This window comes from Megalopta genalis, chromosome 6 (genome assembly GCF_051020955.1).
Source record: "Megalopta genalis isolate 19385.01 chromosome 6, iyMegGena1_principal, whole genome shotgun sequence".
Taxonomy (NCBI): Eukaryota; Metazoa; Arthropoda; class Insecta; order Hymenoptera; family Halictidae; genus Megalopta; species Megalopta genalis.
Window position 1 is genome coordinate 26,731,921 of NC_135018.1, and position 14,256 is coordinate 26,746,176.

A 14,256-nucleotide genomic window follows, 5' to 3' on the forward strand; every position below is an offset into this window, starting at 1 on the left:
AGGAATAAACGATTTTAGAGAGTCCAGGATCATAAATGAGATGGTTTTCGCCTTGCGGAATCTATAAGAATGAGAAGGGTTTAGTTGAAAGGTCGGTAAAGAGGTTTCGATTTTACTTGAGTGCCCTCGCAATATTCGATAACTCGAAGCTTGTACTGCGGAGAAAGAGGTTCGATGACATTGATATTTTTAAATACAGAATTAAATGAACCGAGGGTCCAGAGCGAATCGGGAGTCAACTGCCTGGACACATTGAAACTGTATCGAATTACACATTTCTGTCGCAATTAACGATCGGAAGTTTTAATTTATCGCAGCGGTACAAAGTTCTTAATATTTCGTTTCATTAATTTCAGCCGCTGAAAGCTCGACGAATGACTTCCATCTTTGGAATCTTTAATCATAGATTAATTGGCTGTTAATACATTTATCTGGAACGAAGCGCAATGGTCGGGACGAAGGAGCAAGATCGCGGTTTACTCGTCAGGAATCAACCCTTCCGTCTCCTTTCGTCAACATGTGATTTCGAGGTTACGTTCGGTCCGCAACACGTGCCGTCGCGTTCCTACGAGGGCAAAGAAACCCTCGTCCGGGGTCCACCCCCGTGCCTAACGAAGGCACTTCAAAGCGAACTGGAGCGATATTAAAATTAGAGATCCGTCATCGAAGTCCGGGCTTTCTCTCCCTAGCGGCCGGGGACACGCTCGGACGATGGTAATATTTCGCAAAAGTGGGGGGTGAAGAGGAAGAAGACGCCGGTTCGAAACGAGGAAGAAGGCTGAGCAGAGACAGAACGATGGCGGCCGCGGGGGGATGGCACGGCGAGGGACGTTCGTTCGGCCAAAAGGGTGTTACGATAAGGGGTTGAGCCTGAACGGAGGAGGCCGGTAGATCAATGAAAAGGGTTGCTCGGTCCCGGGGGTGGATTGATCGCCGATAGGGAAATTTCGTTAGTTTCCTCCAGTCATAAAAGGCGGCGAGGGTGGTAGTGGTGTTGGTACTTCAGCCGCTGCCGCCACTGCTGTTGCCGCCGCGGAGAGGCCTAACTAACGTTCGAAACCACCCTTCGAAATTCACCCTCGCGGGAGTGAGACGAGGGTGTTCGAGCCGGGTCTGTGCTCGAAGGAGAAACGGGTTGCACAGGGTCCGTGCGCTTCGGAAGAGCCGGCGCGCGAGTCATGGAACCACACGTCAAAGTATTAACGAAATTTTAACCAATCAATGAGAAGTTCATTAGCCCGCGCGAGCCCAACCCCTCCTCCCGTTGCACCTCCGCCCTGAAGCCGGTTTGCGAGAGATCGTTCGCCGGTGATAAAATTCAACAACGGGTGCAAACAACCCTCGCTAAGGCTGGCTCGGCCAAAGAACACGGAATCGTCGCGCTCCGAGGCCCGGCTTTCCGAGGGGGTGCTTTTTTCCCCGGGATATTTCTCGAGGTTTATTCCGCTGGACGACCGCGGTATTCAAAGAGTAACTGATCAGCCAGAAAGCTGTGTCAGGAGGGTTGTTTTTTGGCAGCGTCATTTGTCTCCAATATCTCCACCCTCGACGCAGAGGACCGAGGGTGCATCGGCGTTGGAGTCGCCGTCGACATCGACGCGGTGTATACTCTAACGATATTCAAAGATATTAATATTCTAGTTTCAATCTTCCGAGGAAACGGAAGCTTTCCGGTTTTCCTCTCGAGGGAAAAAAATGAGCAAACCGAGGCGCGCAAGTCGCACGGAACCTTATCCCTCCATCCCGTCACGGATCAACAGTTAGCAAATTGTCCCCTGTATCCGCTGGTTTTTTGCCCGTCCGTCATTTGTCTCCGATATCACTCCCATCCCGCCCCGCCCCTACCTCTCGGCCACCACCATGCCCCGTTCTCTCTCACCCCCGTCCGGAGCAGCCAGGGACGCGCTACAATATATCGAATAAGCCGCAACGACAAAAAGAGCGGGCGACGCCACGAAGGAAGGGTTGCGACGCCGCCGGAGTTGGCCCGTGGGACGAACAAAGAGCGTCGCGGTGGCGGCGGCGGCGGCTGCCGAGGCGATGGGACGCGGGGGTGGCGGAGGTGATACAGGCGGAAAGGGTAGCCGACCGCGTAAGGGAGGTACAGACGGAGGCACAGAGAAAGAGAGAGGGTGGCATTTAAAACCGAGACGCGCGGAGAAAAAGAGATTTGCATTGCCCGGCACCGGGGGTGGCTACGGGGTGCGGTTTTCTGTTGCGGAAGACCGAGGGGGTGAGTAACGACACGTATCATACGCGGAACCATATAACGTCGGCGGACACGTACGTTCGATATCGCGCCGGTTTTTACGGGGAAGTTCCACCCTTCGGATCCACCAATTAGACCACACGAAGGAAACCCCCTGCTGCCTGCCTACGGTTCTCCGAATCTCTTCAGCTTGGCCATGAAATTCATGCGCCCGGATTTTTGCCAACAATATAATACGCGGTGTCTCGATTGCTCCTCGAATACCGGTTCCGCTTTTTCCATCCTCTGCGAACCGTTCTTGCTTGTTTCCATCCAAATCTCGGCCCTCGCAATTTTTCTCCGTACACGCATCTTCTATCACTTACATTACATTATTTCAGAAATATCGGAAGACCGTATTTATTCGGAATTTGCGCAACTTTTATCATTCTTACTAGTTTTATAGTTAATTGCAAAATTTGAATCCTGACATTAATTGGAATTCGCCGTTCCAACATTCATCAATCATCTATTAAATCACGTATTTTCGAGTTACGAATATAATTTTCATTTTGTCGCTCACTTGTTTACAAGTAAACATTAAAATAAAAATTAGACTGTAAGCAGAAAATGATTATTAAAATACGATGCGCTCAGTTTAATTACCAGCCAGGAAGAAATAAAAGCCGGTACGTGGATTGTATGTCTGGAGGACGTTGACCGATCCACCGAATGATTAAACAAGAGATTTCGAAGCGTCGATGAAATAATACGTTCTGTCTGGGGCAAAGCAACGAATCGCGTCCCCAGATCTGACCGTTTCGTCCTGGGTGCTCGCAACTTTCTCATTAGCCAACGCGACAATGCGGCGGCCCCCGTGCACACATGCAACGCCGGTGTATGAACGTTCGTTGCGATCGCTGCCCTCACACAACGCATAAACGTCACCTAGAGCTTCGGATATATCGAACGCTTCTGTCAATAAGCTTCTATTCCCGCAACTGCCGGCGACTCGAAAGCTGCTGATTACGAAATAAAGCCGGGCCTTATATCCGTCTCCTAACCTGCCTGACAGCCGTCTACGAAACTGAAATCGTTCTAGCTAAAATCATTTTGTCCTTGCAATTATCAAATCGTAATCAATGACAGTTTTTATTCAATTTTAAGAAATGATTTTAAAAACTTGCTATCGTCGTATATCGTGTCATTTTCATTGTTAAATGTTTTATCATATGCAGCCTGTTGTGTGATGCGTTGTGTCACGCATGCGTTAATATATTTGAACCAAAGTACTGAAGTTTGAGAATTATAATCGAAAGATCGAAGTATAAAATAATCGCACCTCTGTAGGAAGTATATATTGATTACGAAAGATGACAATGCTAGCTTTTCTCAACCCATGAACGTCAACGAAGGATTAAGAAAGCAACGAAACTTCAAAAATGCCCGCGATAACGCGGAACAACGGCAGCAAAGCTGAACAAAAGGAAGAGAGAGTAAGAGAGAGAGAGAGAGAGAGAGAGAGAGAGAGAGAGAGAAGAGAATCGCCTGAAGAGCAAGAGCAAAGATAAACGGGAGAAAGACAAAGGGAGGGAGGGAACGGTCTGTACAGAAATGGTTTCGGCAAAGAGTGCCCTCGCTGGTGCTCGCTCGTAATAAGCATAAATCCTCGGAGGCTTATCTAGCGGCGCCCAGAAGAACGCTAAAATAAAATATCATACATTCTGCCTTCTACCCTTCGTGCCGGGCTGTGTTACGACTAACACTCCTGTGTCCCTTATCCGCTCGCCACCACCCTCCTTCCACGGTCCCTGCACGCAGTGAAACGTCTCTTCATAAACATCTGCTAATTTTAAATCAGAACGACTAGGCGTCTTCGTTTTAAAATCTGTTCGGAGCAAAAATAGTTCGATAAAATAGCGTTTTGGGTCAATTTGTGTGTCGACCGTCACATCGGTTACTAGTGACACAGTTCTTTAGAAATTAATTTTTCGACTAGACTTTATAGGAATTAAAGGGGCTAAAGGATTGGATTACTCGCGATAAGATTTAACTCTACAGTTTCGGTTGTATTGACTAAATTACTTTGGAGACGATTGTTCTGTAGTGAGTGTGTTAAAACAGCGGAAGGGTTGGAAGGAATTCGGAATTTTCCACGATCCTCTACTGACCCTTCAACTCACTAACACCAAGGGGTTCGTTCGTTGGCTAGAAGTGTCTGCATTACAAACACCTACCGGGAAAATAGGTAAATCCTCGCACTAAATTAGCCAAAATGACGAATGTCTTTCTATATATCGTAATATCTGAAATCGCTGCACATCCCAGGAACATCGGATTTAAAAACATGGTTCCCGAATAAATCCCGCGCATCAGCCAAGACTCTTTGGTCGTCGTCCCGCATATCTGAGGCAGAATTGCAAAAGAAGGATCAAAAGCGACTTGACCCGAGCTAGACGAGGGTTAATCCCGACCATCGATATTCGAGAGGATCTCGGCGGAACTCGATAATTAACTAAGCATCGATCAGAATCGTTGAAAAGCGACAGTGAAACGAACTTACACCCCCAGAGGAGAAAGGGGACTGCGTTGAAGGTGAGGGTTGGGATGCTCGCAGGAAAAAGAAGACCAGGTAGGTGGTGGTCAGGGCGGATTTTTGTGCGCGTCGATGCAGCGCGAGATGTTGGCCAAAGGCACGTAGTCGGTGTAATGAGGCGAGATACATTCGCCGGGGGCGGCCCCGCCGGGGGCGGCAGCCGGAGAAGCTCTGCCAGCCGGCAAGGGGGTGAGTCGGAGGGAAAGGGTTGAGCTCGAAGCCCGATCAGTCATTAGACAAGTGGGTATTCACATATATCGAGTTGTAAAATCGATAGGGGTGTCCGTTAGCCGTGTATCCTGTAAGGAGACGGTGGAGGGGGTGAGATGCGAGCCGATAGGACGCGGGGGTACAGAGAAACGAGGAGAGAGAAAGCGAGAGAGAGAGAGGGAGAGCGAGAAAGAGAGCGATCGACGGGAGTAGAGAGGGAGGGAGGGAGGAAGGGACACAAGCAGGGAAACGAGGCTCTTCGCCTCCGACATCAGACGGACGAAGACAGAACGCAACCCCTTTTCCTCTTGCCGCGCTTCCCCTTCGACCCCTTTTGTTGCTTCGCCATCCACCCCCTGCCACCGCACGTATCCAGTCCTTGCATATTAATCCTGCCCATAATTCCCACTTCCCAGTTTGGGCAACCCTTCGGCTCCGGCTACCTCGGCTGCTACCCCCGTCGAAAGAGCGAAAGGGAATCAGAATAAGCAAGGGAAAGAGGAGCCGGGAGTGGGCTCGCGGAGGGAAGGAGGGAAAGGGACATCCGCCTCCTATCGATTGGGCTTTCTTTCCGAGCCTGGCTTTTAATTGGCATTCTCTCGTGGTGAGAAAAGGAGAGAGCCTCCGAGATCTTCCACCCACACTCTACCCACGGCCACCCCCGTGGACCGTGCATTGCCCGCCGAAAGGGGAGAGGCGCCCGCGATCTTTCCTGCGACGCGATTACGGTTTTCATATCCGATGGAAATTCTCTGATCATCCAAGACAACCCTATTTTCCAGAATTTTCAAGCTTTATTTCATCATTTATCCTGCGAAAAGATATAGGCTTTCCAAGCTCGAGTTGCCAGTAAGTAAAGAGAAAGAAAGAATATCAGAAACACACACATTCTAAAGAAAAACTGATTTTGTTTTAAATACGTTTGACCGACTAAGCAACGTTAGATCGTTGTTCATCGATCGATTTCATTGATTGCTTTCTTTCATTTAGATTGATGCCAGATTATATGAATATTTAAGAAATTGAAAAATCATCAAGACTTAAATTATCTACGAGAATTTCATGGGACTTTTTCTAAAAGTAAAGATCTCTGATAGAAAAGTGTTTCATTATTCGATACCTAATTCGTCTAGAATTGTAAAGGGTTCAAGGGGTAGCGTGTTCGAGCGAGAAGGACGAACGAAGCAGCTCGTTTGGGCGGCGTATGTCCAAGAAAGGCGACCCGCGGAGACGCGGGAGTGCTCTCCCGCGGCCATAACGATCCCTCGCGGCGCATCATTGGTGGACAGGCAACGAAAATTAATACACGAAGCAACCGGCCTCCTTGCGCACCCCCTGCGTGCCGTCGCGCACACGTACTCGTTTCCGCGGTCACGTGTGCGCGCACCCTCGCGGCACATAAGTGCGAGAAGGGCTGCGGCAGTGTGCGTGAAGATTGATTATACCGCGGGAGAGAAAATGTGATCAATAGCTCGACAAACAAAGGCCCCTCGGACGCCTGTGTATAATGCAAATAGCAAAAATCACGGTACCCACCGAGAAGGGGCGGCTGGGGGGTGGGTGGCTATGCCGATGCTAGGCCAGCGGTGGTGGCTGCGAGCAGAGGGTTGAAGGAGATGATCGACGGTCAAGAAACAATGGCAACCCGGCTACTTGGATCCTCGCTCGACACGGTCCCCGTTTCTCGAACCCTCTCGCTCGACTTCTCACCCCTGACGCCTTTGGCTCCGGTTTAATTTGCATACGGCCGATCATGTCTTCCGGCCCGGCTCACCTTCGTCCTGGCCACTATGCCTCGCGACCATCGATCAAGCCTCGGTTGTTTTTAGCTCCCCCGGAACCCCTCGAACGTCCGGATCATCCCCCTTCGTGGTCACTGGCAGTGCGCTAGCACCGATGATGCCCCTGTCCCCTTTCTCCGAGGATCCCGTTAACGAGGGCCGTTTCTTCTATCGATGACATTGTTCCGACCCGGAGAACGTGAACTTTGCTACTCGGAGGGATGGGCGACGGGGGCCGAAGTGATGAACGGCGTGACATGATTACCGGTTTTTAAAAAGAGGGGTTTGTTTCAGCTGACTCGCGGCAAAAAAGCCAGCCAGCCTCCTGAAACCGCTATTCGGGAGAATGGAGCGGGAAAAACGTAATTTGGAGGCGCATCAATTAATTGATGGCTCTCTAAGTTCGGTATATTAGTACGTTCTGGTCTACGTACATTACTGATTAGCACGGTCCTCAGGTTATTTTACCGTGCCTCTGTTCACATTTTATTTCTACTCTATTGTGGAAGCTGTAGATTTCTCATTGGTATATCTCGTGCTTAGAATATAACGTACTAATACAATTTGTCCGTTTCGTGAACAAAATCTGCAAATTATTCTTCGAACCATCACACAGAATATGTACGAAATAAAGATCTACTTTTCAACCTCTCCTTTATTTTTTGACAATAATTTGCAAACTTCTGCAAACTGGTAAATTTTATATATATATATATATATATATATATATATATATATATATATATATATATATATATATATATATACTGTTACGGCGACTTGTCCTTAAAGAAAAATAGAAGAGAGGGTTTGCCACGGAGGTGTGTTATCAACAGACAATCGAAGAGTCGGGATCGGACCGTTGAGCGATCAACACCATCTAATTCAAAGATCTCTAACATAATTGAATTTAGTTGTATTATAGTTTATGTACTCTATTGTAAATAAAATGCCGCGACGCGAGAGAAGTGCAGTAATTCGCAACAATACTTTAAAAATGATAAAATTTTATCAATTGAAGTGTGCGATATTTCTTTTTTTTTTTTTTTTACCTTTAAACTTCGATTAAAATGTAGCATAGAAGAAGCGGTTGGGTTACTCGTGACCACATCGAACATTCGCAATAACAATGTAATTCGAGGCATTAAAGCAGCGATCATTTTAAAAAATTTTTATCACGAGTGGTCCGATAAGTATGTAAATAAATGAATTTGGCAGAACATCTGTACAGAGGGGGTTGAGCGTTCGCAGCAGGCAAAGGTGGCGGATAGTAGTTGGTCAGGCAAAAAGCCCGAAAGAGATCGAAGGAGAGAAAAATAGAGGAAACCAGCGATGCATCGTTACACGCCCCCTCCCCCAGGTAAAACGGGAAGAGGCGGGAGCCGGCGATACGCCACAATAGTAATAACCCGTTCCCTATCTCGTTAATCTTACTCCCCCCCCCCCCACCTCAAATTTCCCAAGAAAAGATCGACGGAAATTCCGACTCGAGCGTTTTCCTCCCCCGTGTTTCTCTCTTTTTCATATCTCGTTTTTTTTCCTCCTATGTAGAAACGTATCGGTCCAGCTCCGCCCCCCCCCCTCCTCCGAGCCCTTCCCGCGGTTCTCCGCATCTTCGACCGAGCCCGGTACTTTTCATTACCTGCGACATATCGGCCAGACAGATTGAATAATCCAAGCGCGAGACAAAAAACAAAAGTTTATGATCCCCTGTCCGCGGAATGTCCCTATTCAGCGGCGATGCCATAGGCTGGCTTGAGATCTGGGGCAAGATCGAAATCCAATATGGAGAGCCGGCGCTCTCTCGCTCGGCCACAGCAATCGAGGGCTACGGGTTTTACGAACGACGACGGGGGACATTAAATTTAACGAATCCGCGGACAGTACGAAACGTGCTCGTTGATATTATCGATGCACGGCGGAGCTTCTCCCGGTTTCTAGTGGCCTTCCCGGTCAAATTGAGTTTCTGCCCGGCTATTTTCCGGGAACCCTGCCCATCCGTCGCATCGGATCTCTATCAATGGCTTTTGGTAACAATTAGAATACTGGTAAAAATTATTCCATCACGATCCGCGCAGTAATTGCACCAATATCCTAATTCCTCTTCATTGCTACCGACTTCCGTCTACGGAACATTTTTCAGCTTCTTACACTGATGGAATTCCTAATCTCTCTCGAAACACAGTAAATCATAAATCATTTCCACCATATTTTTAAAGAGGAGAAATGTAAGTATGAAATTTCGTTAACGCAGTCGTCTCTAATGCGAACTCTCAATGATTCATTATTATATTACACTTTTTTTTTATAGAATATAAAATTTATGAAAGTGTGTAAAGTACTACATTTTTATTGTGCACAGTTATTCAGGCTCGGTGTATTCAGGTAGGAAGCATAGTAATCGAAGCCCAGTATTCGGGGAGACAGCGCAATAACTAGACAAATTATTTAATACAGAGATACTATTGAATTTGACTGAATTTTGTTTTAAGCTTCTTACACAATATTGTAACAATTGACAGATTGCTTACGACAGAAGCATAAAGAGCTCAAAGAATTTATGTGATCTAAAAACAAAAAATGAAGTACAAATACGCCACAAACGTTTAAAGATCGGCAACGTATGAAATGAACAGATAACGCTGCAGAGAAAGGTGTTCGCGGTTCCGCAGTCAGACTTAAATAATTTTCCATTCGAGCAGCAATCGATACAGATCATCCGGATTTTCGTAAGAATACCATCCCCGATATCTCGAAAATAACTTCGTTTCGTTGATCGGCGCACTTACACGATAAGTTGGACGATATCGACACGCTGTTAATTCCAGCTGTCCTTCCTCTCAGCTTCGTCCGCAAAGCGATAACCTACCCCATTGCTAATGGCGGACATTATTACGAGCAACTTCGAGAACTTACTCCCCCCCCCCCTCTCTTTCTGTCTCGCTCTCTCTCTCTCTCTCTCTCTCTCTCGCTCTCGCTCTCCACCCCCCTGGAACTCCGCCGCATCGCCGCGGCGCCCGCTTTCACCCCGCCAACTCCCCGACGACCGACGTCGAACGATTTCCACGTGTATAGAACGCCGATGCGTACTTATCTGCAACCCATGCCCGTCAGTCGTGTGATCGAAACATGGGGCAAAGTAACTTAGAGTCGCGGCAGGTGTGTATCGATTGCGAATAAAACGGAGGACAACTGACAGGTAGCTGACCCTGGTGAATAAATTAGAAACTGGGAATCGTTGTCGTTGTATCAAGGATCTTCGATCAGCCAAGTATAATGATCGATGGGTCGGTCTAAGGGTCGATTAATTTTTCTTCTCTTGTTATCTATGTACAAATTTTTACCATTTTTCTAGTTTAATGGCGTGTTTCGGATTGTTAAATAATTGGGACGTGCTAGAGTTAGAGGTGCGATGTTGTTATTCGAAAGGATTGGAGATTTTTACGTTGGTTCGAGGTGGTTGATGTTCATATTTTGAAGAATGATCTTTAGTTTGGAGAGATCGTGGACATTATTTTAGATGGAATTTTTGGTGAAAACGATTTCCAATTTAGAAACTGAGAATCTTCGGTACTCATAATTCAGTGCTCATAACTTTAGGAGTAACTTTTTAATACATGTTTAATTCTAAATAACTCTTTCTCGTTTCTCAATAATTCATTTTCATCTTGAAGGAATGATTTCGTTTCTGGAGACTTGTATCCAAGAATAAAAAGTTGCTCGAATATGTGTAATCTATAAATGGAAATGTTTCAATCTGGATGACATTATGACGATCAAATCGAGCAATGCAAAAGTCGAACATCTTTGGAAATGTTAAAAAATGGTTTGGATAACCTATGCAAACTTTCCAAATTTTCTGTCGACACAAGTGATACAGAAACGTTTCACTACTTTTCTGTTAATCCTCGATGTATAGCCATATAAACAATTACGAATATTAATATTTTTGAAAGAGAGATTCCATGGTTTTCAGAAAGGAATAAATGAACGAAGAAACGTGTGTCTATACCTCTAAGAAAATTACTGCGTGTTCGTCGGAAAACCGAACAAGTTTTAAAAATTGATCCAAGTGTCGAAAGCACTATGGTATCGTGATAAGCCCTGATGAAATTTCCAGTTCTATGCGAAACATCCCCCGAATCGTGTTTCCTCGGTGGGAAGGAGAAAAAGGGAGGCGAAAGCGAAAGAGAAGAAACCGGGCACGCCGGGAGAGTTTGTCAAACAGCGTTGGGAAAAAAAAAACAAACGAGTAATCGTTTTTCCGATCCGTCGCTCACATCGCCGCACCGCTTCGCTCCACGCCGCTCCGCACTGTTCCACGCGCACGCGGCGCTGGATCTTTCGGTGCGCGCCGGAGGCGTGAATTCCGCGGGATTGCAGCTTTGCTCCTCAATTAACCCCCCGGTAAAAAAGGATGAGGCCTAACCGGGGGAAACAATTGATGCGGTCTCGTTCGCATCGACGTTGCACCGCGCGAAACGCATTCAGCTTTAAAATCGTTCGCTTGTCTCCGTGGCTGTGTTGGCTCTTGCCACGAGCCACCCCTGCGCACAGCCTCTCGCAACCGATATTTTCGTAGCCGCCTGTTCCCGTAACACGTGGATAGGCTCCGATTCGAAACTTCCGAGCACTCGCGCGACTCACGTTCTCGCAACGATTGCCCTTTCTCTCTCTTTCTCGCTCGCTCCCACGCCTCGTGCCGCCTTCAACCAGTCCTGATTCGTCAGCCGCTCTCAGTTCACCTCGCTGATTCGAAGAACCAACCCCACCCCCCGATCGCGTACGGGAATAAAAAATACGGGAATATTGCGTGGGAATATTGGATCGTATCGATGACACGCATTCCACGTTTCCTCCGCTCCCGGTTGCGGGGATGGGAAAGTGGTGCAATTTTGCGCGTTGCTGGATTATCGAGCGGCCTTCGAACATAGGAATGTTTTTAGAAGAAATTGCCTCGTATTGCGTCGATTTTCGATGCGCGATTAACGTTTTGCCGGGGCGATATAATATATACAATACTTTGGTGTTGTCAGGGAGAACAGATTAACGTATCGTCAATATTTCGGTTCGGTGATGATTGCACCATTTTCCGAATCAAATACGAGGACGGAAATAATTCTGGAGATATTTTCAAGGGAATGTTCCATTGCTTTGTTTCGAAAGAAATAAGTTAACTGATATTCTTTGTTCACTGGTAATGCTACAATAATGGCGACGCGAGCCTTTTTCTTACACGACGTATGTAGTTGAACGAAAGCTAAAGCAGAAATGAGTGTAGAACGCATAAAAAAAATGCTGTTTGTAAAAAAAAATAGAGTGAATTATAAAGAGGACACTCTGAATAAACCTTGATGTTAATATAACTATATTGTTATAGTTATATAAGTTATATAGATATAGTTATATAAGTATTGACAATGTTATTAATGATTTGACAGATCTCGTAGTAAATTTCAATGTAAAAATTTATTTTGAGATTTATTTGCAGAAAAATCAGATGCAATTGTTACTGTTTTTTGTTCGAGTTCAAAACATTCCACGATTTCTCTGTCAGAGAATTACAGATTTTTGTTGCCTGAATTTTAACGTGGATCGACACGAATCGATAGTTACGCAGAATTTTCATTACACAAGATGCATGATACGCATTTGCATAGACGCGGTAATAATGAGAGACGCTCCGTGACGATAGTTCAGTCGATCACGGTCATCATAAATTATTAACAAAGCACGATCAATGCATAATAGACAGTGCCTTGTTGCTACAACGATTCTAACATTACGTGTAACTATGACGGGGATAATAGAGCACAGGGAACATTTCGTTTCTTTAATTATACGTGAATATACCTGTATCATTTTCCTTGTATCTCCCGATTCTATGAAATCCAGAAGCTACCTTTTCGATGTATTGAATGCAATTTCGATTTCGTTTCAATTATTTAGAATCGATTTAAAGCCGATGAATCAAGAAAATCCATAAATCCGTATCGGTGTTTCGGCGGCCGTTGAACGTGCATACGCAAGAACGCCTTACGTGTAATTTAATCCATCGGGTAATTACGTTCCGACCCCAAGCGATTTAAAGTTATCCAGTCCGGTGGTCGGCCGATATCGATTCTAGCGAATCGATTCGATAAAATTAATAAAGAGCTTCTGCTAAGCTCATTAGTCGCTGATAAACGAGTATCGAAGCGGACTATTAGTGGGAGTTGAGTTTCGCGTGACATGGGCGGTATCGGCTCCGCGGGATAGAATAGGATTTCGCGAATGTGATTCTATATTTGTATCGACGGTAATGTAATTACGTTCATGTTCGATTTCATGACAACCGGGAACAGGCAGCGATCGGTGAACAAGGCTCCCGAATATGCTGAATATCGAACAATTACTCCTCGCACTGTTTTATCGGTGTCTGCTGCGAATTAATTAACGCTGTGGCCGCGCGGGAAGAAGATCGACCCAGGTTCCGTCTCGCCTTTATCCCGTGGACCCGACCTGTACGCGACTAACCGTGATTTTCGTCTGTTTGCAGATCAGCCAGCTGGTCGAGGAAGTGTCCAGGTTACAACAGAGCCTGCAACGTCTTCAAGAGACCAGCGCACAGGGTGCGGCGCGGCTCGAGGAGGAGCTCGATGCCCGCAGACAACACATCAGCAGACTGGAGAGCAAACTCGAACGACAGAGGGACTATGATGACCTGAAGCGGGAGATCAACGCGCTCAGATCGGTCGATCTCTCGCAGATCCCGACCGGCGAGCCGGGCAAGAGCCTCGAGCATCTCCTAATGGAGCGCTCGAAGGCGCTTCAGCAAACAGAGAGCTTGAAACCGTCGTCCAACACCCCGGACGCACTCGGTGAGTCCATCCAAATGATTTTTTCTATGCTAGGACACGAGAAGCACAGCGACCCCCCTGCTATCGCTACCCGTAAAACCTCGATCCTCGTTTTCGTCAACATATTCTGCATCTGTTGCGCAAAGATAACGATAATAGGGGCATCGCTGTGCTCGAGAGACCTCCGGCTTTCCGCAAATAACAGTCAACGTTAGAAGCATCGACTATGGTTCTCGTGGCGGTAGGTTTAGATCAGGAATTGTCGATGGCACCATTTGCTAAGCGTTCTTGTATCGGCAAGAAATGGAAGAGCCGCAATCCTCTTCCATTTCTCGTTGGCTGGTATACACTGATTCCTGCGCTAAAGCTACAATCTTCGATCCCCGACTCTCTCTCTCTCTTCGAGGCTACGTCGAAGGAGCCAGTGTTGAGTAAGAATGAAAAGGACACGAGTCACGCAACGCGGACGCTTTTGTTTCGAAAGAACGAGGGATGACTGAAGGAGCTTACCGAGAGAAAAGGAACAACAAAGTAACTCTGCTTGCCACTGTGTTCGCACTTCTGTCTAACTGTAATATCTCTCTGTCTCTCACTCTTTTTTCTGTGCCTCTGTTCCTGTCCTCACTGTCTAACTCTCTAATT

At 46.6% G+C, this 14,256-nt stretch overlaps 1 protein-coding gene across 5 annotated transcripts in view; it reads left to right on the forward strand.

The window, feature by feature from the left end:
* Positions 1–14,256, forward strand: part of cut (homeobox protein, cut) — a 150,538-nt gene that overhangs the window by 116,713 nt on the left and 19,569 nt on the right. For all 5 annotated transcript variants that reach the window (XM_033473826.2, XM_033473827.2, XM_033473824.2 and 2 more), the window contains one exon: positions 13,314–13,635. In XM_033473826.2, coding sequence (XP_033329717.2) covers positions 13,314–13,635 — 322 coding nt within the window. The remainder of the gene's footprint in view (positions 1–13,313; positions 13,636–14,256) is intronic.